The following is a 25,024-nucleotide window of genomic DNA, read 5'->3' as shown; positions in this document are numbered from 1 at the left end:
GTCACTCATTATACATCAACAATGCCACAATTTTTACTTCTACTGAATTCGCTCGCCTCATTTGCATCCGTGGCAGGGGCGATGATTTCCATCGCAAAGCCTGAAGCTCTGTCTGGCTCACTTCAGGTCACCAATGGCGAGCGCTTCTATCAGCGCATGTATGCAGTGCGCGCCGTACCACTGGAAGCACTTGCTGCAATCCTCCCATTCTATCTCGGTGGTCCGGCAGTAGCTTCTGTCGTCGGTGTCTCTGCGTTTGTTCAAGCAGCAGATGTGATGATTGGTGTTAGTAAAAAAGATGCAGGGATGATTCTCGGTGCTTCGTTTGCTACAGCGATTCATGTTCTATGTTTCCTTTCTATCTCCTAAGCCAAATTTAGCAGGTATTCTAGTGTGAAATTATTGGATATTGAAAAATAAAAGCTACTATAGTCTCATGAGGTGTCTGTCAATCGATTATGTAAAATAGGGAAGAAACCAAATAACTATACATGATTCCACCCAATTCCATCATGACTACGCCATAACTCGCTTGAGAGAATTTCCTTACACTGAGAGCCCATCGGACTATTGTAATAATATCGCATTCTAGAATTTGTAGCAGCGATATACCCATGTGGCGTCTTATATGTAGACCTCCGCAAACCAACTCCCTGATCCCACCAATACTCTGCACCGAAATCTACAAGACCAAAAAGAAAAATATGTCAAATCTCTAAATTAAAAATAACTTTGCGAGGCACGAAATATGTACTGGACCTCAACCGCAACAAGGGGGAATCACACGTATGCAACTAGAACCCGATATGTAACGCGAAAAGAAAGACTGCCAACGATATGAGTCGGGGTATCTTGGAGCTGACGGTCGACTGTGCAACAGACCGAACAGCGAACAAAAGGAAAGAGACCACGAAGGCGTGGACAGGAACCCAAAATCAAACGCCTTTCGATGCCCGAAGGGATCGTGTGATAAGGGAATGGACAGGAATCGGGTATGAAATCGCTATGTGAGAGAGAGAGAGACTGAAAATAAAAATAACAGTAGAAGAAAAGAAGGGAAGGGAAAAGACGATCACGTCATGCATATACAAATCGAATCTTGAATCTTGAATCATTTGAGTTGGCCCTTGCGCACTGCACCATAGCCCTTGCTGAAGAGCTCCTGGATCTCAACGGAGCGACGACGTCCCGTAGCGTCTTCGGGACAGAGGAGGCCAGACTGGCGACCGTGGTCCATCTCTACATCAAGACCATTCACCACATCGCGACTCGGCACGCTGCTGTTATGGCTAACCGTCGCGCTGGCGCTGGTATAGCCATCGATCTCGAGTTCCTTGGCATTAGGCTTGGAGTCCATGACGCGGGGGCGGGCGAGAAGCTCGCGGACCTGGCGTTCGCGGACTTCAATCTCAGCGAGTTCGGCGTTTTCGCGGGCGATCTCGAAGCTTGATCTCTTGGTGCCGTGGTCCCAGCCCTGCTGGAGTTCGGAGGCAGCTGCTTCTTCGAAGCGCCTGCGGATGTCGAGGTCTTGTTCGTATTCTTGGAAGAGGTCGACGTCTGTTGGGAAGAAAAAGGCGCGGAGAGCTGAGACTGTGAATTCGAAGAGGAGGACTGCTGAGATAGAGAGGAGGAGGACGGTCCAAAAGAGGAGGTTGTGGCCGGAGTGATGGATGAAATTAGAGGGGAGGAAGTAGATGCCTTTACCGGAAGACATTGTATATTCCCGATCGAGGATAAGGTCCCACATGAACCAGCCGCCGACGGAAATTATTATAACGAGGAGCGACATGTATGTTTTATTGTGGACTTCCAGAGCCTGGAGTTTGACGTTGATGACGATGATACACGCGGAGAAGGTGAGTAGGCCCATGGAGAAGATGTCGTTGTCGCTGGGATTGACTCGTGCGAGGCCGAAGAGACTCCACATCGTGAAGAAAATTATGACTGCTTCGCAAGTCGCCATGAATGACCAGCCCAGGTAGAGTTTGATATTGAAGCCGCCGTGCCTTTGACCCTTGGTGTAGAGTTCCGGTACGGCTAGCAGTGTCGATGCTGAGAGGTCTTTGGTAAAGATACCCAGGAAGATGACAGCGAGCGACGTGAACAGCGTGTTGAACATACTCAGACTCCACGGCTCGTACAAACTGGTGCCAGTGTAGCCGTTCCAGCGCTGGTACAGCGCTTGAGTCAGGTAGAACAACATTTCTTTCCAGAACGTGCCGAGTGTGTACTTGCAAGCACGCATGTAGTTCCATCGGCCGTGCACCAGAAGCAGCTTGAGAAGGAAGCGGAACTGCCCGATCGAGTAGTCCGAGATACGTGCTGCCTGCAATCCCTCCTTTCCAGTGATTCCGATACCGACATGGGCCTCCTGGATCATGGCGATATCGTTGGCACCGTCTCCAATGGCGAGCGTGATTGCGTCGGTGAGCTGCTTGCGGATTGATCTAACCAAGAAGGCTTTTTGCTTCGGGCTCGCTCGGCAACAAATGACCGAGTCTGCCTTGACAGCCAGTTGGAAGAACCGTTCACGCACCACCTCATTCGCTTCGATCGTGGACAGCGTCTGGCCATCAACCACAACCACAGAATGTGCCACGCGGCCACGGATAATCTCCTCGATAAGATCCACGATCGTTTGCTCAACGTTGCCATTCTCTTGATCCAAGATAGTCAGCGTCGAGTACTCCTTGACAAGACGACACGAGTGGCCGACATTGATAGCAGTCTCCCGCTTATCACCAGTCAACATCCACATCTTGATATTAGCCCGTCGAAGTTTTTCAATAGCCTCCGGCACGCCCTTTTGCAGTTTATCTTCAATAGCAGTAGCACCAGTAAGCTCCAGCTGCTGCTCAATCTGCTCGCCGGCGTCCTCGATTTTCTGCTGTCGATCAACGAGGCTAGTGCAAGCCTCGTGGTAGGCAATTTTCCAGTTCGTGTAGGTCGCTTCATCCAAGAACCGATGGCCGTACAACAATGTCCGCAGGCCGTCAGTGGCAAAGTCATTCAGGTGTTGGAAGCAGCGCTCGAAAATAGCTGCCTCGTTGACAACCAGTGCCTCCTCCACAAGATCCTCTTCATCATCTTCGCCATTCGTAGAACTTCCAGAGTCCGAGATCGCAGCTGAGGGTCTACCCATCTGAGCCGAAGGCCGAGGGCTGTAGTACTCGCTGTCAGCTTCTCTGTTCCGCATACCACCATCCGTCTCCCGATCGCGCAGCCAAACGTCGATACTGGCTCGAAGAGCCGAGCCCTGTTGGCCAGTAATCGACGAGCGCCGATGGGTGAAGCTAGGCCGGGTCATACTGCTCCGGACCATGCTGTTCTTCCGGCTGTGGTGTTCGCTGTTACGATTGATGACCTGGTTCACATCGGCATTCTTGCGTCTGCTTGCGCGGCGCTCGATCTCGGCCGCCTTCTCGCGTGCCAGATCGGCTTGCTTCAGGAGACGCATCAGCGTAGTATCGGCACCCTTACAGAATAAGCAAATGCGCTGGTCGGGCATGCGAACAATAACTGACATGCGCTTTCGCGCGCTTGAGAACTCGATCACGTCCATGATCTCGTAGACTTCGTCGGTGGTCGCTTCGTCCGGTCCGTTCTGTTGGGTGCGGATAGTCAATGTGTTTGATTGGCGATCCACGACGAGATATCCGAGTTCCTGGGCCGCAAGAACAAGAGCTAACTCGTCGGGGGAGGCAGCCTGGAAAGTGGTGTTTCCGTTCTTGTCTTCTTCGGGAATACAAGTATGACACAGGGCTAGGGACAGAATGAACAGTTTCGCTTTTCGGGCAAAGATGGTGTACGGCTTGCGCTGAATATATTCGAGCATATCTTCGGTGCGGTATGTAGTAGCCGAGCGACCAGACTGCCGGAGGGCATCAGGAGGCCCGGAAACATTCGATGGACGGGGCATCTGAGCCTCGGACACATTGGACTTGCGGCCCATTGCCTTTTTCCCTTTTACTCTCCGCTTCTTGTGCATCAACTTGGTGTGGTCGCCTTGACGGGCAGCCTCCTCCTGGAGATCCGCGTCGTGCAGCCACGCGGTTCCCGCCACACTCATCTTACGGAAGCGCATGGAGTTATTTGTCAGGGTACCAGTCTTGTCGGAGAAAATATAGCTGACCTGACCGAGCTCCTCGTTGATAGTGGATGTGCGCGCCTCGAGCGGGGTGTCGGTTTCGGGGTCGTACATATCGATATCGTTTAAGAGCAGCATCTGGGCAACTTTAACGATTTCCATACTCACGTACAGGGAGATGGGAATCATGGTGTTGAACATGATCAGGAAAGAAGTGAAGATCGGACCGTAGGAAACACTAGCATCTTCGAGATACCAAGAATGCTGCTCCACATTCTGAGACCAGAACTTGTAGGCCACGGTGCAGAAAACAGCCAGGATAACGACCAAAACCACAATCAACATAACCACGCGGTTGACCTTGTCCTGGAGAGCGGGCCTCTTGATTCGCGGATTCTTGTTGGCGTTCATGCGGATCTTGCACTCCTCACCAGTATAGATCACCATACCCAGAGCGCGGTCGGTGTTGCGAAGGATACTGCCACGGTAAACGATCTCGTTGTTGGTCAAAGGCAATCTCTCCTGGCCATTGACACTGACGTGACCGTCGAACTTGTAGAGATCCAAGTTGGGATCCTCAACGACGAAGTGCAAGGAGTTGCTGTTGATATCCTCCACAGTCGAGCACACCTTGGACACAGGCTGGCAAGGCTGCTTATTTTTCAAGTTTGTCTCACCGTCGAGAGCCATAGTCTCAATGTACGCGACACCATTAGGTCCGTTGGCGTGGAGGAGAGCAATATCAGCGGGAATCGGCTGGTCGCGCTCAAGTTTAATAACATCGCCAACACGAATTTCCTCACACTTGATCCGCTCCCAATCTTGAGCGTTGCTTATCATGGAGGCGCCATCCTGGATTGTCCCGTGGCCTGGGCGGAGCACCCAAGCATCCCGATTGTTCTCTTCCTTATCCAATCGATACCGGCGCCAATCATCAAATCCTTCCTTGCCCATCGAGATACCAACGAAGATCAGAAGCGGAACGATGGTTGTGTAGGTTCCGGTTGTACTCAGGCCTGGGATCATCTGCAGGATGGCGACGACCAAGAAGTAGAAGTTGGCGACTTTAGTGAATTGGGCGAAGAATTGGCGGGGGAAGAAACTCCAAAGGCTGTAACGACTGGAACGAATGTAGTTACCGATATAAGGTTTATCGGTGCGTTCATCAATCATAGAACCTACCATAGACGGATTCAAGTCAATGTGACGTCCATCCTTAGTAGGAGGGATATCCTTGATGCGCAGAATAAATTTCTGGATAGACGTCATAACAGCCTCAAAACGCGCGACAGCCACAGCGGTAGTCGCCTTTTTCTGGCGCCATTTATCCTGGGCCACAGACACAGAGAACTGTTGCTTGAGAGATCTCTCCGAAGGATCAGAGGAGACATAAGGGGAAGCATCATTTTTATGGGTCGAGTCGAGCGTCACCGTCGGTGAGACACTCAGAGCATGTTTCTCATCGGCGGCAGTGAGCGTCTCAGCAGCCGGGGCCGAGATGGGAGTCACCTCAGAGGGTTCCTTGACCTCACCCAGCTCAGCCAGGGCAACATCATTCTGTTCCGTCGAGTTGATGGTCTTATTGAATATGCTGCGACGAAGCGAGTATCCACGGTTTCGCGACCGAGACCGACCGGCGGACTCAGGAGTCGGGGAAATAGGGGAGAGGGTCGCCTTTTGGGTCGCATTGGGGGGCGAGAGGGGAGAGGTGGGTGAGGGGGCAGGTCGAACAGACGGGGGCGCCAGCGCCGTGTCGATGGTCAAGCCGCGGGAGTTGGGGCGTCCATCCCAGTTTGTCTGTCTTTGTTCCTCGGCCGACTCGCGATCGAGATCGGTTGAGAAGCGCACATGTTGGGAGGAGATCCGCCGCCCAGAGTCGGAGAGGGTTCGCGAGGACACAAGAGATGGGCGTCGGACATCGTTCTGGTCGGGTTGAGTGCCCTCTGTAGGTTCTGTAGGGTTGTCGTTGGGGGACATGACAGTCGAATTCCTGGCACGAGTGCGCGGGACAGATCCCGACGATCTCGGTGATTTTTTTTTCCTCCGATATTTTGAAATCCTTCCTCTGCTAGCGTTTTCTCCCTCAGGGTCGATCGAAAAATTCGATTTTAACTGATTAAACAGTCATTCTTCTGCTGCTCTTGCAGCGGGGGGAGACAAGTTCCCCTGTCGTAAAGTGAAGGTGTTGCGAGGGTTGAACAAACGAAAGTACTCCCGTCGGACGCAAGGATAGAAATGAAGGGCGCAAAGATTGTGTCCTATAGAGAAAAAGAGAGGCCAAGAGAAGATAGAGACTAAAAGCGCAGAGAGACCAGGACTAGCCAAGACCAAGACCAAGTTTGGAGGATATGATACCTAAAACGGCCTAGTGTTCCAGCTGGCGATATCTTACAATTAAAGGATATAGAGATACCTATAATGGATATCTGATAGGCAGAGATCGAATAAAATTGGAGTCGAGTGGGCAAGTGGGAAATCCCAAACGTCTAAAACATCCAAGGCCCTGATAACCGTTCATGGCAAATGTTTGGGCAACGCGTACGCAACCATACAATATCCACGCTTACAGGCACAGCCCCAGGTTAAATTAAGAACCGAAGAGGTTTCTGGGGGCGACACATGGGTCCGGATCCAGATCTATCTACTTGGTTATTGGTCAGTCTCACATTCCCTGAGACTTGGCCCTTCCCCGATTGCAGTGAAACTCGACGTTTTGTTCTCTTGTAGCTTTTAACTATGTGTATTATTCTCTTGAGGCTTTTAACTATGTGTAAGTCTAGTCTACACGGATTTCACCCTTGAACCGAACTCGTGGGCTGATTTTTTTAGTGTAGCCTTGGCACCTGTCAACCAGGCATCCCTTAAAAAATTGGAAACATAAAATGATATTCCTGCGTTCGAACTATGGGATGGAAACTCGTGGAGTAAAAGTAGACCACTTCGAAACTCTGCAAAAAAATAATCAACGGAACCTATGACGTCATGCTCAATAACGTGGTCCATACTGGCCAGAGCCAGGCTGCGATGGATACTGTGGCTGTTGACCATATCCACCCCGCGATCCTTGGTAGGGAGGCTGAGACTGTTGGTACTGACCCTGTGGGTAGCCAGACTGGGAGCCGTGGTTTGGAGGGGCACCAGGGGGCGCGCCATAAGGCTGAGCTTGGCCCTGGGGAGGTTGGCCGTAACCTCCTCCGTACTGGCCTGTGGACTGAGGTGGAGGTCCCCGACGCTGGTTGTCTCGCTCATCCTTGGTGTCGTAAGAAGAATCGATAGCGCCGAGCATCAGTTTAGCACACTACATAGACAGTTAGTTCGATACTATGCGAGGTGTGAAAGACGACGTACCCAAAGCTCGCGAGTGAGATGCACGGGTGGGTTAGCACGGGCCATCTCATCCTGCTCAACCTCAAAGTCTAGAGCACGTTAGCTAGATCCACCAAGAACGTCACGTGGAACTTACTGGAGGTACAGTCAATCAGGTGTCCAATATGAGGGTCCTCGTCCAGAGAAGCCAAGAAGTCGCGAGCCCGCTGATCAGTTCCCACCTGCGAGAACTGGAAGGATACAGCGCCGGGGCCATAATGGGTCTGAGAGGTCTCTGCTACTGCGTAGCGAATGGTATTACCCACGGTATCGTGAGGCTCACCAGCAGGCTGTCCGTCAGTGATGGTGATCACCAGCACGGGCTTTTCGAGACGGTTGGCCCGAACGGGTTGAACGACCATCGGGTCGATGACCTTGGCCTTCAGGCTGGTACCCAGGGGGGTCAAGCCCGAGAAACGGACTCGGGACACCAAGCGTTCGACATCCTCTGTGCTGCGAATGCCATCGCCCTTTTCACTGGAGTTCATGAACCGCACAGAAATACCGTCCTGGTCGAAGGTCGATGCAGCAGTAGCTACAATACCGAGAATCTGTCTGAGTTGATCCTTTCGGAGTCCCTTCTCTTCGAACTCGATTGATCCACTGTCATCAACGTAGAGAATCACATCGAACAGTGAGAGCTTCATGACATCGGTCGCAACCTCCATGGGCACGGACCATTCATGAATCAGCTTGTTGAGCTTTCCCGGTGCTTCGGCGGCAAGAGTCTGAACAAGCCGGTCCAGTCGTTCTTTGGGGTAGAAGCTTCCGATACGCTTCTCTTCAATCGTAGAACTCAAAAGCGAGTGGTAAGCTGCAACCTGTTGCGGGGTGGCCGGGGAGCTCCGGACTGAGGGGCGCCACCGGGTGCGCCATATTGGCCTGGCGGTGGTCCACTTGGTGCGCCATATTGGCCTGGTGGCGGTCCGCTTGGTGCGCCATACTGGCCTGGTGGTGGTCCGCTTGGTGCGCCATACTGGCCCGGTGGTGGTCCGCTTGGTGCACTATACTGGCCTGGTGGTGGTCCGCTTGGTGCACCATACTGGCCCGGTGGTGGTCCACTGGGTGGTCCAGGCGAGGGCCCAGGACGGCCCTGGCCACCGGGGTACGGAGCGCCCTGAGAAGGGTAGGGTGGTGTCTGGTTCTATTTTCCGTTAGCATTCTTGTTCAACCAACAAGCATTCAACAAGCATCCGGAGTGAGATAAGACACGAAGCACATAAACAGGCAGTGATACAGGGCAAGGGGGATTGTGTACATATGACGGCTGTTGTCCAGGGTAAGGTTGGTGTCCGTATTGCTGTTGTCCGGGATACTGTTGTCCAGGGTGCGCTTGTGGGGAAGCCTGTTGACCAGGATAAGGCGACTGTGCATGCTGTCCTGGATATGGCGAGCTAGGAGAAGCATAGGGCTGTCCCGGTTGCTGACCCGGGTAAGGCGAACTAGCGGATGCATAGGGCTGACCTGGTGGGGGTGGAGGGGGGCGGCCATAGCCCTGCGGCTGAGATGCGGGGTATGGCGTGGATGGGGGAGGCCTGGAATAGGGAGATGATGGATTCTGTTGAGATGAGCCGCCGTATGGAGGATATCCTTGGTAAGGTCCCGACATTGTTCCAGAGAAATGATGACCGTGGAGGGGTAGTGAAGTGGGGGGAAACAAAAAAAAGTTAAGGAAAAATATGGCTTACCGATCCCTGAGGGGCTGGGGATCCTGAATAAGCCTGGTATTGCTGTTGACTCTGAGAAAATGTTAGCAGGTTTTTTTTTTTCTTTCTTATGACGTCGAACTGTGATAGCAAAAACAGGCGCAGTAATGGACATATGACTTACCGATCCACCGGCCTGCAATGCTGCAGGAGGACCCCCAGTATACCCCGATGGAGGTGCACCTCCGTATGAACCACTATTGGCCATCTGGTTATTCTGAGCTGCGGCGATTTTCTGAGCAAACTAAAGGTGATGAGTCAGATGGAGGGATTCTTGGGAACTGTGAAGGAATCTAGAAAACTTACACCCATGATTTAAACTGGGGGGGGGGAAGAGGCGAAGAAGTAAGACAGAGAAATTTGGAGCATCACGAGAGAATTCTAAGATGACGTTGCCTGATGTGGATAGCCCCTCTTAAGCCCAACTGAGGCTGAGCTCTATGTGAGGTACCTCGGGATTCTTAGGCCCCCGCTTTTATTCACTAGCAATCAAAGTACCTTAAAGTATCTTCAATGAAGTCACCAGTTGTATATGTATGCAGCCCTATAAATAATATATACATCGAACTTTAGGCCGGGATTCTCCTGCACCGCTTTATGAGGGCGCCTAGAATCCTTACTACTTTCACACCCGGCAGCACCGGTTGATTACTCACTGAATGGATCCTCCAGCGCTGGACCCGTGGACTTGGGAAAAGAACGCAATGTATTTGCTCTTTCTAGTGAAATGGACATGTAAGGAGAGATGCAAAAGTGGAATTCCACTAATACACCGGGTCGCTCAAGGTTTACGGAGCAAATGCCCAATGATCATGTCCAGGTATACCCCAGCGCGGGGAGTGATAGCCTCAATTCCCTCCAACTTAGCAGCATCATCCCACAGTCGAAGTGAGACCATGTCGTCTCGAAGTGGATCTTCCTCGAAAATTCCAAGGTCCGCACCTCGGAAAGGCCCGCCCTGAAATGCCAGCGATTTCTGCGAGGCAGATGATAGAGATTCGTAGTATCCTTGATTAGTAGCAGTAAGGTACCTAAAAGGTGAGTCTGGGCTGGCAAAAGATAGAAAAGATCACATACCTCTTCGCAGCGACATGACTATTTACCAAGCGACACACTGTCTCGCTGAATCCAAGAGAATGGAGATATGATGCGCCAATGGCTTCATGGCCGACCCGGCCGACATTTTCCGTGCTTTCGCGAAGATTCATGCGTGTCTCCTTGGTGGATTCTAGCGGAATGATTTGACCAATGTCGTGCAATAAAGCCGCAATTACCAACTCATCACGAGCATCTAGAATAATGTTAGCAATTGTGGGAGATCTCAAGGGCAATACGTACCCGCTTTATGGGCCTGATGAGCCGCCTGTAGACAGTGTTCTAACTGGCTAATCGATTCCCCAATGTAGTCACCTTGGCCATACTTTTCTAGGGCACCGATCAAGGCCTCTGCTTTTTCTTTGGCTGACTGCTGGTTCATAATCCAATTTACCTTTGGAGTCGAACAGGAGAAACGTTGGAGAGAAATGATATCCAGGTATACAAAAAAGGAGAGGAGAAAGAAGTGAGATGGAAAGAAGTATTTATATACGCCAGAGCCTATTCGTTACATCTTTGGCCCAGTTAAAGGTACCTAAACTAAATTGTTCGGTGATCATGCCGGTGGTCCACACGGATTTGAAGGCCGAACTAGACCAATTTATTTCAATAGCAGATACCTTCCAGTTATTGTGCTTTGACTAATCAGTATAACTGTGACAACATCACAAGATCGTATCGAATTAACCTTTTACTTGCTACTCAGTATACCATACGGCTTGCCCGCACCGATCAGACCGGGATGACCTTAGAGTCCACAGTTAACATAGGGGACCCAAAGGCATATCGCACACGACCTTCCTCATATGACTGTCCGCTTTCCCGCATGTGTGTTGCAGGCCAGAGCTTCTGACGATCAAAATAGTACTGATCGTGCAGATCGCCCTCGGCGGCACAATTATACGTTGCATAGATCGCACGGCGGTCCTTTGAGCTAAAATTGGCGCCACTGCGATGGGCCAGGTATGAGCCAAAAATCAAGATATCACCTACTCTTGTTAATGGATCTGTGATAAAAGTATCGGGGGATTTTCAAGTTGCATACCCGAGGCAAGCTCAGCTGGTGTCCATACGTTGCTTTCAACCCAATCCGATGCAATGCAGCGATCGCTGCCGAGAGGAATATCCATGCGATGGCTACCATCCACCACCTCCAGGCCACCATTGTCTGCATTCATTCCATCGACTGCCGCAAGAATAGTCAAATGTTTGATGTTTTTAACATGGGTGTAGGCATTGGCATCAATATGAGGATCGAACCCACCTATCAGACAAGTGAGCGATCGAGTCAATGCTATAAAGAGGACCCTACTTACCACTTCCTGCCAACTTGTAGTTGATCTTTTCTTTGAAAAGAAGCATCTCCTCTCCCGCGAGCTGCTGCAGAACACTTATCGCACGCCGCCCTCGGAGGAAACTATCAAATCCGGCATGGGAGTTGGCAAAGTTTTCAGTGCGACACAGCACCCGTTTGCCTTCCGTATTCACCTCTTGATAAGGCATCCAGGGCACTTCAGGGGTACATGGAAGATCGTGGACTTCTTGCGCCCATTCCCGCAACAGGTCCGATTCCTTAGAAGTAAAAAAACCACGAACAAGCAGGTATCCCCGCTCGTGGAAACTCTGAAGCTGCTCGGCACAGAGCGGGTAATGGAAATTGTCCATGCTTTTCTGGTAGATTTAATGCGAAATCTAGAATAAAGTACATTCGTCAAACATTGTGGGCTCAGGAGCTCGCATTTTGTAGATCGAGAATTCGGTCTCTGCAATGAAAGCTTGACGGTATCGCCCTTCGCACCGAAATAAGTATTTTTTGAACGAGACAAGATATCGAACCATGTAACATGCCCAATCACATGGATGAAAGATAAGCTCCGATAGGTTTAATGATCAGGACTATGTGGAGTCTGTCAATGTACCTGTGAGGAAACTGTCAAAGTCATGGAACTACACTGTACGGCAGGTTTTGGGGCCCATCACGCCAACCTATGTACACGCTCTAAAAATAAGATCATTTCTCCATTTTAGATACTTTTATGAACTCGATATATGCTCTACTCCAACCTATAATATCTAAATCGCTCTTACATTTTGTAGAGAAAGTCTAACGCTACTACTATATGTATTTTAACATGTGGGGTGATAATGCGGGTGGGTAAGGACTTAATAAAAGGTATGTACAAAAACTACTTTATTATCATCTTTCTGTCGGTATTTTCCAAAGTCTTCCCTGGGGTCTTTTAATGGTAGCTGGTTAATCTTCTACCGGGAAAAATCGGTGGACCGCCGTACACCATGGAGCTTTGCAGGGCCTAAAAAAGCCGGGGAGCTTTGACCTCTACTTAGTACGGTCTACAGGTATACATTTATCTCGCACTTCCCACCGAGCCTATCGTGCGTCTATTACACGCTCCCATTGGTTACTTTTAGAAGGATATGTTCATTAGAGCCATCAAAGATGGCTTCTATAGATATCAATATATTCCCATTGGGAATCCCCATTGATATTTTAGTATCGTTGTCAATATGGCTACATCTCCCAATGACTCTACCATGAAGATGGAAGATCCCAAAGACCAAGTCTCGCAAACTGACTGGGATATCGAGCAACGGAAACCCGAGAAGAAACGCTCGGGTGTACTCAATGTAGTGATTGCCGGGTTGGCCTTGTTCAGTGATGGATACAACGCTCAAATCAGTACGTGAGATCTGTGTCTCCGAATCTCTTGTTTCCTCCCCGGTACTAACTGTGTGGTAGTTGGCTATATGGAGCCTTTATTCTCAGTTCTGTGAGTAGCCCTTTTCCGGAACGATTCTGGTTAAATATACTAATGAATCAAGCTACATGGATGGAATGTCTTCAACTATAAAGTCGCGCCTGTCAAACTCATATCTCATCGGCGAGATATTTGGCATGCTTTTCTTTGGTGTTCTGATTGACCGCATTGGTCGTCGGACTGGTATTGTTGCCGCGACGGCGTTTCTTATTATCGGGGTGGTGTTGGCAACTGCCTCTCATGGAAAATCGCAGCTAGGGTATGCTTATTCAATCACTGCAAGCTTTCTGATTGAAAGCCATCATTAACACCACAATAAGAATGTTCTGGATGATGATCGTTGCAAGGGGTATTGCAGGGTTTGGTGCTGGAGGAGAATATCCTGTCTGTGCTACAAGTGCCACTGAGGCCGCCGATGAGACAGTCCACCTTCGAAAGCGACGTGGTTTCTTGGTCGCACTAACCACCGATTTTGCTATCGATCTAGTCAGTACTGTCACGACGCCGACGAGGTTCTTGCTAACTCTGCGATAGGGATTTGTTGGAGCCGGCTTAGTTGCCCTTATTGTTCTTGCGTGTTACAGCCAACAAAACTCTGAAGGAGTCTGGCGCATTACATTCGGTCTGGGTATTGTGGTAAGTCTCTTGCCTCACAAATCTAAGATTTCACTATTCTGACACTAGGACCAGTTGCCACTGTCAATCTGTTTCTTCCGCGTTCGGATGGTCAACTCTACTCAATACCAAAAGCATGCCATAAAGTCTCAATATCCCTACGGGTTAGTATTACGCCGCTACTGGAAACCCATGCTTGGAACATGTGAGTCGATTAGCTTGATTGAATTGTGTAGTGCCTTTGGCTAACGCTGATGTTTGTAGCCTTGGCTTGGTTCTGCTACGACTTTGTCACGTATCCATTTGGTCTGTTCTCGTCCACCATAATTGAGCAGCTGAACCCCGACAACACCACGGTTCAGAATATTGGATATGGGGTAGGTTTCCATCCCACCAGATTCTAGCTGGTTAAACTGACAGTGGAATTTCCAGACTGTTATCAACTGTTTTTATCTTCCAGGGTGCTTGCTTGGTGGCATCCTGATGGATCGAATCGGCCGCAAACAAACCATGACCTTAGGTTTCGTGATCTGGGCTATATGGGGATTTATTCTGGGGGCTGCGCTCCGACCAATCCAGAGTGTTTTCCCGCTTTTTATCATCATGTACGGCATTTTTCAAGCACTCGGAGAGATGGGCCCTGGGGTCTCGACGTTCCTCTGTGCTTCAGAATCGTTCCCAACACCTCTCCGTGGTCATTTCCTCGGATTTGCAGCCGCAGTTGGCAAGGCCGGGGCATCGATCGGGACAGAAGTATTCACCCCAATCCAAAACTCCTTCGATACCACCGAGAAAGGTCAACAAGCAGTTTTCCTAATCGGCGCGGCCTTCACGGTGGTTGGTGGTTTGGTTGCCTGGTTCCTCATCCCAGATATGTCTCGGGAGCTAGAAACAGAAGATGCCAAGTTCAAAGCATACTTGGAAGAACATGGCTATGATGTGAGTTTGTATGGCGAGGCATTGGTCGTCAACGCCCGCACTTCGACTTGACCACCCCCACAGACAAACATATAGAGAGTTCAGAATTTTGTTTTGCTTTCATTTGTGCCTTTTCAAATCAAGCCTATATCGTTGCCTAGTAAATATAGATAGAGCTATCCTATAGCCCTAAAAGCTTGTTCTTACGTCCATAAAATATTCGTAAGGATCGCTCAAAACGGCCTACAGACATGACCATCTGCGATTCTTGGAAGTAGATGAGTCTATACGTCATGAGTATGACCGTTTCTTACTATTTGCTATGTTTTTCATTTCTAGCTGATATCTGTCCGACACATAGCCTAAATCATATCCATGGATATACATGAGATCGACAGGTGATCGACAGGTGATCTATATTAAGTCCGATCTTAAATCGAAGGGAATGTAGCTATGGACTGGATGATGTCACAGAGCTGGTATCCAGGGATGTGCCCTGGAAGGGAAATCGCTTTATTTTCTTCGTCTGCTTCTTCCAAGGTCGTGTCAACGATGCACTCGTACTCTAATTTTTACTTTACTCACTTTCACCATCCCACCCTTAATCCCTGAGCTACCTGAGATACCATCCTCTTCTCAGTCATTCAGCTCAGCCGATCTACAAAAAGGCCGACCATCTCTCACCTTCCCTCCATCTCTACCGGCCTGATCTGCAGCCTCCTACCCTTCCGCCAACATGTCTACACCTGTCCTCCGGCTAGGTGTCCTAGGCGCCACAAACGCCGTCCAAGCTACCTACCTCCCGGTACTCCAATCCCTGAAAACTCACTACACCCTCACAGCCATCTATGATCCCAACACAGAAATCGCAACCCAATGCCAATCCCGCTTCGGCATAACCCACAGCACAACAGTCGTCGAAGATGTCCTACGCCATAAAGAAGTGGACGTCATCCTCAACCTCCTCCCAATAGAGTACCATGAACAATACACCGTGATAGCCCTCGAAGCCGGCAAAGATGTAATGGTCGAGGTCCCCCTCACAATGAGCATCTCAAGCCTGCGCCGCATCCGCAAAGCAATCACAACGGGCAAAGCCGCGCGATCCCTCGACGGCGTCAACGAAACAGACGGCCCAAAGGTATTTATCGGATGTGCGCGTCGCTATGCGCCCTGCTTCACAGAAGTCTTCAAGAAAGAACTCGCCACCATAGGCCGCGTGTACTACGCGCGCTGCCGACACATCGCCGGACCAATGAATAACATCGTCGCGTCGGCTTCGAATGACATCACGCAAATGAAAAAACACAATAACCCAGAGCAGTTCCGCGCGCTACTGCAAGACGTCTTCGGGTCTGAGGAAGATCTCACGCAGGACAGAATCGCTTTCTGCCGGTACCTCGGCATGTTGGGTTGTCACGATCTATCGGTGATGCGCGAATCGTTGGGCCTCCCGGATGCTGTTTCTAATGTCGCCATCACGGACCCGTTCTACTCTGCCATTTTCCACTACACGAATTCCGCTGAGAATGATGGTCATCCGTTTACGCTTCTCTGGGAGGCTGGCATTGATGCCTTGCCTCGCTGTGATGCACATTTGACTGTCTATGGCGCGCACAAGACTCTCACTGTGGAGTATGACTTCCCGCGTCCTGGTGAGAAGATCAGTACTGGTACCTATGTGCGGGTTATTGTTGAGGAAGCAGATGAGACGGCAGAGATGGACAATGTCAATGACAACCAGATCAACGAGACTGAGAATGCTGTTCCCCGTCCTCGCGTAAACCGGACGGAGACGGTTAGTACCTGTGACGAGGCGTATGAGCGTGAATTCATTGCTCTGCATTCGTATCTAGTTAGTGGGGGTTCGCCGGCGAAGACGACTGCTCAGGACCCCGTCATGGATCTGCGATTGCTGCTTATGATCTTTGACCACTACAACCGACAGTGCGGTACCATTCGGACCCCTTTGGGTTGAGCGTTAGTTATTCAGCAGGCGGTATGAAATGAGGTAGAAGAAGGGGGTATCCGGGGTTTTCGCATGGAGGTGCTAACCGGCCCTTGTATCTAGAGAAATATTATTTGCACACCCCAAAAATCCACCTTTTTACTATTTGCACTGTACTATTTTGACTAAGGTGCCTCTTGGTTAGCATTTTTAGCTGTGTAAATTATCATATGTACGGCGTAGTTTTGCCCGACCATCAGCCCGATGTTTGTGTGATGCCATCTGAGCTGGTTTAGTTCTACGGGGGTTGTTTACATCCGGTTATAGCGATAATCACATTCTTCGGAGTTAAAGACAGCTGATGGAGATTTATTTCACTGCCCGTCTCGGTTTGATGTACCGTTCAATATGAAATATGAGGTACATACCTGTGTTCTATGTATCATAAGTAGGTAGCATTCAGCTATGATCTCTATCTGTCCGAAATTACACTACCGCTTGCCCTTCTTCTTATTCTTCTTAGCATTGGAGCCGCCACCGCCACCGGCAGGCTTTGCAGCTGCTGAGCGGGAGACTCTTCCGACTTCTCATTGACAGGACCACCCTGTGTGAGTGCCGCGGCACGCTGCTTACCCTTCTTGCCCTTGGGCCTGTAAGAAGAGCGATCACGCACAGGCAGCCAGCGCTCGGGGTCTGGCTTCTTGGCAGGGTCGAAGTCCTTGGGCAGACGGGACTTGCGGACGCGCTTGTTGGCGCGGTCGTCAGCGCTAGCTGCGGTGCGCTTGCGGGCACCAGCGATGGCGGCAGCGGCCGCGGCAACCGAGGAGGCGGAGGGAGAGATTCCAGCGGATTCCAGAGCTGAGACGTCGATGTCGGCAATCAAGTCGCTAACTGCTGGCAGGCGGTCCAGTTCGGACTCAATCTGCGCATAGTCCAAGGTTGCTTGTGAGGCGACGTAGCCAGCGGTGGCAACGCGATCATTGGGGTCTTGTTTGTGCAGAGCACGGAATAAATCACCCGCCGTGGCGAGGTCATTGCGTTCATCAGAGTGCAAGAGGGAGGCGGCTGCTGCGCGGAGGAGGGACGCGGGGGGCTCGGGCTTCGTGCGCCAGTAGGAGGCGGCTTGTGCGAGGGTGGTACGGATCTGGACTGTGCGACCTTCAAGCTGGTACAGAGAGACAAGGACACTGAGGAGGCCTGGGTTGAACCGGACGGACTCATTTGTCCCCTCCAGGCTGTGGAGGCTTCGCTCCATGGCTGTGATAGCAGAGGTGGTGTTGCCGCTGCTGACATAGAGCTGTACCACTGTCAGAAGAAGACCAAGGTCTGTGGGCCGTCGCTCCAGCAATGGGGCGATCTTGTGAAGCGCTTTAGGGCCGGTTTCGCCTTGAGCGTGTGCTGCGGCATTGTATACAGAGAGAAGGTTGGGGATAGCGTCAGTGGATGGGCTTGGGCATTTTGATCGTGCCTTAGTTGTGGATCGGATTATGCCATCGTATTTTTGGACAAGGAGGTCTGCTGCGTGCGAGTTTCCGATCAGATCACGGTCCTGGAATTCAAATAGCCGATCGTTATTGGTGGCATCTGGAGTGTCGTGGAGGGCCTTGTATAGGATGTAGGGATTGACGGCAGTCGGACGAGCGAGGACAATGTTGTTGCGGGCAATCTTCTTGGTTGATAACTCGGTGATGCTAGAAAGATATGTAAGTAATAATTTTCGAGCTGGTATGATTCAATGTACTTTTCCACGGAGATATCTTTGAGAACCGCCTCGGCTTCTTCCAACTTTCCAAGTTGAATCAGGACATAAAGCTGCTGCACCGCGATTGGCAGTAGCTCTGCGGCCTTATCTTCGGGTGAAAGGTCCTCCGACGTCCGGCAGATATCTATACAAAACGTCAGTCTGAATCCTAGGCTTGGGCAATATGGCAATATGCTGACTTTGAGCTCGGTTGAGCAAGACCTCGCTCTGCTTAAATGCCCCCTTTGCTATGTTCAAGCAAGCTGCGTTGTAGGTTGTTTCGAAAGACTCCAAATCCTCCCTCGACAATCGGTCGTGGCGCACGAATTCCGCCTCTCCTTTCCATTGAAGCTGCGCATCAGTAGCCCACGAATTGATGTTCAGGTCATTGATCTCGTAGCCGAAAGATGTCGTATCTTTCGACAGTTGTTCATAAAGCTCGGCTGCCCGTTGGAAGTGCTCGGCGCGATAGCGCTGTTAAGGTAAATCAATCAATGTTGGTCCGCAATCAACAAAATAACAGGGCAGCATACCACTTGTGCCTCGAGGTGACTAGCACCACGTCCAGAAGCTGTGCGAGTCAAGGCTTCTGCAGCTTCTTCAAGCTTCCCGCATTTGTATGATGCATAGGCGTATTCCAGGCCTGCACTCTGCTTAAGCGCATCGCCTCCGGCCTGGAATGTCTTGAGGGCTTCTTCGTAACGGTCGAGTTTCAATAGAGCAACAACTTTCATATGTTGCGCTTGCAGATCGGATTTGGATTTGGCGAGGACTGCATTGCATGACTGGAGGACTTCCTCGTGGTCATCGATCGACGCCCGCTGCAATAGCGAGGCAAGCGATTGCGCAACCATAGCGGGGGTTGGTCGCTCAAGAATTCGGGAGGGTATTAGGGGGTGAAGAAGACGGTAACTTCAATATCAGGTAATAAATAAAATCGTAGGATTTATAGAAAGAACACAGTGGCCGATTTCCCCAGATCAACTGATATCAAGCAATGTGCGGAACTGGTCTTTTCCCCATCGGGGGGTTCTGCGCTTAACGCCATGTGCCCCGCCGTAGCTCACGTGTCATGTCCTATTATCTAGTTCGGCATCAACAAATTCACGAATAACGGGCCACAAATCTCGAAATTCTGGAGTTTATAGAGTGTGCGCTAAGGGGGGACTGCATTTAAACCAACATTTAAGCCAACCCTTGTACTGTAAACTCGATATATATAATAGTTGAGTGGGCTTGGAGTACTTCAAATGTACGAGGGAAAACACCGGGGGAGACTCCGCAGCTGGACTGCTACAAAGCACACTCACTCAGAAGACCAACGGGTATTGCCAGCGCGCTTTCTCTCAATATGCTCGTATGTACCTATCGGGTTGAACTATGTATAGCCAGACGCACTTCACTCTGGTCAAGATTGGAAGGACAAGAAAGTTTTTTTTCACTATGTCCATGCCTCCGTCCCATCGTCGTGTTCAATTCCCATCGGCCCTCTCATTAGTCCATCCCACATGTTGCTTGCGAGTATCTAGGAAATTATACCAACCCCATCGAAAAAACGTAGTGCATACACCTGCTGAGGCTTTACTATTGTGGGATTATGACAGAACCCCCCAACATGGGATGGCGGACTTGATATTGATACAATCTATTTCCCATATACCTCCATGTATGTTGTAGGTAGAGGTTTGTAGTCATCACATTTTGAGCTCGATCATGTGTTCTGGACGATCAGCCAGCACATCTACCCAGGTTAGAAGTGCCGAAACCTAATAGATCGGAGCCTACCTTCTATATGGCGAAACCTCTCGGCACCCTCCAGGGCTAGTATCCCCGGCTCCTAGTAATATACATACTACACAGTGCTTAGCCTGTACAATATAGCCTTGGATATGGAGGTACATTCATATCATCATTCGTGTTTCTAGTGAAAGTACGTATAAAACGGAGGCCAACAGTACAACAGCTTGGGCCGATGAGCTTGAATTCCGTGCGGCCCGTTGGAAGAGCCTGAAACGTACTAGAGAGGATTTACCTAACTAGGCAATTGCCATGATAGGTACCTACCTACATGTATGTAGATGTAGATGAACCTCCAGGGATTGTAACTCCAGTTCTACTAAAAGTAAACTTTGGTGACAATCTATCTCGGCCCTATTTCCCTCGCAGGAGAATCTCCATATGGAGGAGTATTGATGTTGTAGGTACTTCCTATTTCGGTAAATGGGCCGTGCACGACCCACGTACTCTCCGCCAACGTCTGCCCAGGTCGATGTCCCGTTAGGAGTCCACGGGTATAGAGCCGTATAGAACCTCCCATGGCCAAGCCCAGGCTAATAATCAGGACTATGGCACGTCCCCACATTCCCGTTGGTGCTTAGAATATACATGTGCAGCAAAATCCTGCCTTATTCGCTCATTTGCTCATTTTACCTTTATCTTTTGTTTCAATGCTTTTAACAGCCAAATCACGAGCACAACATCCGGCACAGTCGTTTCGCCGTTACAGTCGAGCATGCTATTTAGCACTGTTCGCTGTAATATCATTGTTCATCCTCAGCAGAGTTTTAAATAGGCAAGACTATCTGCTGCAAATCTCCTCCGATTCAAGACCTAATACAAGGCCCTCTAGGTCTATTGTTATCCGCCCAGGAGATATAGTCAGTAAGATCTCGCGGGAAGTGAGGCCACGAGATGATAGAGCACCATTTGCCCATGAGCCGACCGGGCTTGGAACATTACGTGATGTTCGGTATGTCGTCCACTGATTCTATTTCATATTTTCTCCCGTATAATCGCTGGGTGTTTCTCAATCTCTTTTTTATATTCCTTGCTAATCCATAATCTATAGGGAGGACGAATTCTATCGTGGTGGAACCTTGACAGTAACACGTGAGGATGATAATTACCCCCCGATCCCAATAATTTACGATCCCTATCCAAAATACAATAGTCGTGAATGGCGCAAAGAATTTGTAGGGAGTTTTCGCGCGTGTGAAGGCCCGCGAGGAAAGACTCTGAGCCGCAGAAGTGCCCAAGACATGATATCTGTTTACCCAGGTATCCAAAAAAGTGAGATTTAGTTCACTGGGAAACACAAAACATCTCTAACAAGTCAATAGACTTCCCTTCAGCCTTGCTGGGGTCATATTTGGCGACAGGTGTCGACGGAAATGTCTGTACCGATCGCTCTTCTCGATTGGGTGTGTATGGGTACGAGAGTAATACCAGCCATGCTTCCTCTGCCTCTGAAGTCAATTTGGACGAGACCAACTGGGGATCGCTTCAATCACAATGTTTTGAGAGGAACGTCGAAAGATATTCGCCAAGCAAAGCCGATTCACGCTCGATCCAGCTCACCCTGCCAGTCCGCTCTCGTTATTTTGCACGCATGCCCCCTCGCGATCGACCAGCCTCTCTGCCGCGGAGCTTGCCGCAGTACAAAACAAGATCGGCCGTTGTCCTACGTGCCTGGCATGGCATGGCATGGACCGAAGACCTGAAGCAAAATGTCCGCTCTCTTGTCATGGAGCTGTCGTTACACTCCGGTGCGGAGTATGAGGTCTTTATCCTGTGTCATGTCAAAGACGAGACCATCCCCATATACACAGGTGATATCCAGGATATGGATAATATTAAAGCCGAGTTTGTCCCACGCGAATTCATGGACATGACCATTCTTTTCAACGACAAGACGTTGGAGTCGTGGTATCCTAAGATCGACGAACATCGGTATAGTTCCTTTCCAATTCCACGGCCATTGAACTACGGCAGGCCTCCTAACAATCTTCAGGACATATTATCAGTACTGGCAACCGGTTCAGATATTTTCTCAAATTTTCTCCAATTTTGACTATTACTGGCAATTGGAGATGAATTCCAGATTCACCGGTCATTCCTACCATTTTCTCGAAAAGTCCGCGGAGTTTGCAAAAGCCCAGCCGCGGAAGTATCTTTGGGAGCGCAACGCATACTTCTATATTCCAGGGGAACATGGAATTTGGAAGAATTTCCTCAAGAAGATTGAGTCCGCTATGGAGAACCGAAAGAGTGTTTGGGGACCTAGAAGCATCCCTCAGATAACCCCAATAGGCCCTAAGCCTCCTGTCGCTTTCCCGGAAGATGATAAGTATGAATGGGGCGTTGGCGAAGAAGCAGATCTCATCACTTTTTTACCAATCTTTAATCCTATTGATACGAAGTGGCTATTCAGAGATATGCTATGGGAACTCCCAGAAGATGTTCCACGACGAGCATCCCATGTGGCCATAGGGCGCATATCAAGGAGCTTATTGCACGAAATGCACGTTGTGCAAATTCAACGAGGAATGGGCATTGTTTCTGAGATGACAGCTCCCTCGCTTGCTCTCTGGCATGGGCTCAAAGCCGTCCACGTGCCCCATGCTCTTTATGTCGATGGGAAATGGACATCGAAGGAGCTTGGACGAATTTTGAACACAGGTGAACCTGATAATATCAATGGTGGAACTGATAGCATCTGGAACTTGGATCACCGATTGGATCATATACTGTATCGGTTATCGTACATGCTTAAATCACAAACTGCGGGGAACTTCTATCGGAGATGGCTGGGCTACCCGATCGACCCTGAACAGTATACCGATGGCAGCCATGTGAGTATAGAACCGCTGATCAAGTCTCATTGCTGCTCTAATTGCTTGGTCCATATTTAGCACCAAGATCGCCAGGGTCGAAATTGGTTCGAAACCGGCGATTTGGTAAGATCCATAAATTCCCTTGAACGTTTGAATTTGAGGTCATTTGAACTGACAAACATCTTTTTCCTAGCGAGAGGACTTATACGGACCACTCTGCTTTCCATCTATGTTCCTTTTGTTCAAAAAGCGCTGAAATTATACCGAGCCATCGTGCCATATGTATTTATATAACTGGGCGGAGAATATGTTGCTATGGAACAAAATATATAACAGGTCCAAGCGGGGAGCTGATGGGGCTCTTTACGGCTATCACGAAAGTTCGTGACGTATCGTAGTAGACCCTGGTACTTCCTGAATGCCCTTGTCTGATTGCAGCTCACTTGTATAACGAGTATACAACTCGGTCGCTGAAAATGGATTCGCCTGATCGGCAGGAATCGGTGCATGGCTATGTTCATCTTTGGTCTCTGTGTACGAATTTGTTCGCCTTCGACGGGATATGATTATGTAGGCAATTATCCCAATCAATACCAAGCCACCAACCGCACATCCAATGCCAATGCCAATCTTTGCTCCAGTTGAGAGACTGGAGTTGGAGGGGCCAGTTTCGGCCTTCGCCTCAGTTGGGAGACTGGAGTTGGAGTTCTTCGATGAAAGAGGTTCCCAATACCCATTCCAGCTGTCTTCCCACGAATTGGCTGAAGGCTTGATCGAGATGTCACTAATCCCAATGCTCTGCTGAGCACCTGATCCAATCGCCGGCCCAGGTGCTTGTGCCAAAAACCAGTAGCCGCTCCCAATGCCTTCTTGCCAGTTTGTGGCAATAAAGGCTGCCTGAAGGAAAGCTCTGCCGAGGATGAAAGAGTCAGAGGGATAACATGGGAAGTAAGTTGTGTTGTGTTCCACCAGTGGTTCTTGAAGTGTGAGATTCAGAAGTTGAAAAGGAACTTTTATGGTGATATTTTGAGTGTTTGTCGCATCCTTCTCGAATGTGAAGGACATGTATGCCGGGGAGGATGTTATTTTCTCGGAGCTTTTGTCGTCTGTGTTCCAGAAATATAGACCCAGATCTTCGTTAAATGTAACCGGGAGCTCAGCTGCCACGGTATCGCATGTTTCCTTAGGAAGATAAAGGTATGGAAGTGTAGCATCGATCTCCACACTTTTCGCCCTGCTGCTGATGCTATTTCCCCATTTGAACAGCCCTGATTTATTCTCGAAGTCAAACGGTGAGTCCCCAGTGGCAACGCCTATCCCGATGTCTTCGAGAGAAATCTTGAGATTGCCGAGATGTCTCGTATCATCAACCTGCTGAGAGCTTACTTGGTCCAGCACTCGGCTTTGATCGTACCCGCCAAGGACCAACGAGCCCGGAATGTCAGGTTCCACAGATCCAATGTGCATCCCCCATGAGTATGATGGAATACGGTCAGACGAAGAATCGTTCCAATGCTCCCAAGCGGATAGCAAATTGAACCTACTCCCATCCACCACGTGGGTAGGCTTTGTACCTCCCAACGACAAGGTCCCCACAGAAACCGGGTATTTTTTTCCATTTGGGTACTCTTGGTAGGCTTCGTAAATCGTTGCCATAGAGACGTTTGGCACACTATGTCCATTTTGCAGCGTGATCGTATCGGCGAGAACCCCTTCTTTGACATATCCGGTACCACCCCAATTATTCACGCCGGAACTTTTCTGATCAGAGAGCCATTTTAGATCATTCGGGTCGGTCGGTGTGTTTAAGGTGACGGCAGATGTTGATGCGTTGAGGTCGAAGAGACCAGCTCGACTTGCATAACAGGGAGTTGAGTTGTCAGAGCAGACGGTATCGACCAGAATGACACTAGCCCATCGGTCGCCGGGGTAGAGATCAATTGACTGCTTGTTGGATCCCAAATCAATCGACACAGCGTGCCACGGGCCATCTGGGCCGTAGCTTTGATCAGACCATGGCATTGTCCAAGGAATACCACCTGCATGCGCTATGGTTGCTGTGGCGAGCAGCCAATAGAAGAGATATTCCGTGGCATCGGGGGCCATTCTGAAGAACGGTTCTGCAGTATAGTGGGAAGAATGCAGAAAATATCATTCA

At 49.8% G+C, this 25,024-nt stretch overlaps 10 protein-coding genes across 10 annotated transcripts; 4 read left to right on the top strand and 6 right to left on the bottom strand.

Annotated features, from left to right (window-relative positions):
* Positions 1 to 21: 21 nt before the first annotated feature.
* On the top strand, positions 22 to 369 carry N7447_002024 (uncharacterized protein; the record flags this gene model as incomplete). Its single annotated transcript, XM_057226300.1, has 1 exon — positions 22 to 369. One exon carries the CDS (start codon positions 22 to 24, stop codon positions 367 to 369), a length of 348 nt encoding a protein of 115 aa, XP_057090316.1.
* A 742-nt stretch (positions 370 to 1,111) lies between these two features.
* On the bottom strand, positions 1,112 to 6,064 carry N7447_002023 (aminophospholipid-translocating P4-type ATPase DNF3; the record flags this gene model as incomplete). The annotated part of the gene is made up of 1 exon (XM_057226299.1): positions 1,112 to 6,064. One exon carries the CDS (start codon positions 6,062 to 6,064, stop codon positions 1,112 to 1,114), a length of 4,953 nt encoding a protein of 1,650 aa, XP_057090315.1.
* Positions 6,065 to 7,073: 1,009 nt separating this feature from the next.
* Positions 7,074 to 9,471, bottom strand: rfeF (uncharacterized protein; the record flags this gene model as incomplete). Its single annotated transcript, XM_057226298.1, has 7 exons — positions 7,074 to 7,385; positions 7,436 to 7,503; positions 7,551 to 8,248; positions 8,305 to 8,597; positions 8,666 to 9,226; positions 9,284 to 9,403; positions 9,466 to 9,471. The coding sequence occupies 7 exons, from the start codon at positions 9,469 to 9,471 to the stop codon at positions 7,074 to 7,076; spliced, it is 2,058 nt and encodes a 685-aa protein (XP_057090314.1).
* A 469-nt stretch (positions 9,472 to 9,940) lies between these two features.
* N7447_002021 (HD domain-containing protein) lies at positions 9,941 to 10,636 on the bottom strand (the record flags this gene model as incomplete). The annotated part of the gene is made up of 3 exons (XM_057226297.1): positions 9,941 to 10,190; positions 10,237 to 10,450; positions 10,498 to 10,636. The coding sequence occupies 3 exons, from the start codon at positions 10,634 to 10,636 to the stop codon at positions 9,941 to 9,943; spliced, it is 603 nt and encodes a 200-aa protein (XP_057090313.1).
* Positions 10,637 to 10,986: 350 nt separating this feature from the next.
* N7447_002020 (phytanoyl-CoA dioxygenase family protein) lies at positions 10,987 to 11,919 on the bottom strand (the record flags this gene model as incomplete). The annotated part of the gene is made up of 3 exons (XM_057226296.1): positions 10,987 to 11,243; positions 11,300 to 11,518; positions 11,571 to 11,919. 3 exons carry the CDS (start codon positions 11,917 to 11,919, stop codon positions 10,987 to 10,989), a joined length of 825 nt encoding a protein of 274 aa, XP_057090312.1.
* An 861-nt stretch (positions 11,920 to 12,780) lies between these two features.
* On the top strand, positions 12,781 to 14,636 carry N7447_002019 (uncharacterized protein; the record flags this gene model as incomplete). The annotated part of the gene is made up of 8 exons (XM_057226295.1): positions 12,781 to 12,952; positions 13,013 to 13,043; positions 13,096 to 13,290; positions 13,352 to 13,517; positions 13,566 to 13,667; positions 13,722 to 13,851; positions 13,911 to 14,023; positions 14,079 to 14,636. 8 exons carry the CDS (start codon positions 12,781 to 12,783, stop codon positions 14,634 to 14,636), a joined length of 1,467 nt encoding a protein of 488 aa, XP_057090311.1.
* A 664-nt stretch (positions 14,637 to 15,300) lies between these two features.
* N7447_002018 (Gfo/Idh/MocA family protein) lies at positions 15,301 to 16,542 on the top strand (the record flags this gene model as incomplete). Its single annotated transcript, XM_057226294.1, has 1 exon — positions 15,301 to 16,542. The coding sequence occupies one exon, from the start codon at positions 15,301 to 15,303 to the stop codon at positions 16,540 to 16,542; it is 1,242 nt and encodes a 413-aa protein (XP_057090310.1).
* A 442-nt stretch (positions 16,543 to 16,984) lies between these two features.
* N7447_002017 (signal recognition particle subunit SRP72) lies at positions 16,985 to 19,107 on the bottom strand (the record flags this gene model as incomplete). Its single annotated transcript, XM_057226293.1, has 4 exons — positions 16,985 to 18,203; positions 18,254 to 18,398; positions 18,454 to 18,727; positions 18,787 to 19,107. The coding sequence occupies 4 exons, from the start codon at positions 19,105 to 19,107 to the stop codon at positions 16,985 to 16,987; spliced, it is 1,959 nt and encodes a 652-aa protein (XP_057090309.1).
* A 1,608-nt stretch (positions 19,108 to 20,715) lies between these two features.
* N7447_002016 (DUF3405 domain-containing protein) lies at positions 20,716 to 23,122 on the top strand (the record flags this gene model as incomplete). The annotated part of the gene is made up of 6 exons (XM_057226292.1): positions 20,716 to 21,002; positions 21,102 to 21,322; positions 21,373 to 21,982; positions 22,044 to 22,884; positions 22,945 to 22,989; positions 23,060 to 23,122. Coding segments are annotated over 6 exons (2,067 nt in total), but the record flags the coding sequence as incomplete, so codon positions are not given.
* A 116-nt stretch (positions 23,123 to 23,238) lies between these two features.
* Positions 23,239 to 24,972, bottom strand: N7447_002015 (uncharacterized protein; the record flags this gene model as incomplete). The annotated part of the gene is made up of 1 exon (XM_057226291.1): positions 23,239 to 24,972. The coding sequence occupies one exon, from the start codon at positions 24,970 to 24,972 to the stop codon at positions 23,239 to 23,241; it is 1,734 nt and encodes a 577-aa protein (XP_057090307.1).
* Positions 24,973 to 25,024: the final 52 nt, after the last annotated feature.

Source organism: Penicillium robsamsonii, assembly GCF_028829455.1.
Source record: "Penicillium robsamsonii strain IBT 29466 chromosome Unknown utg000001l_segment0_segment0, whole genome shotgun sequence".
Taxonomy (NCBI): domain Eukaryota; kingdom Fungi; phylum Ascomycota; class Eurotiomycetes; order Eurotiales; family Aspergillaceae; genus Penicillium; species Penicillium robsamsonii.
This window is presented reverse-complemented; position numbering and strand designations above follow the sequence as displayed.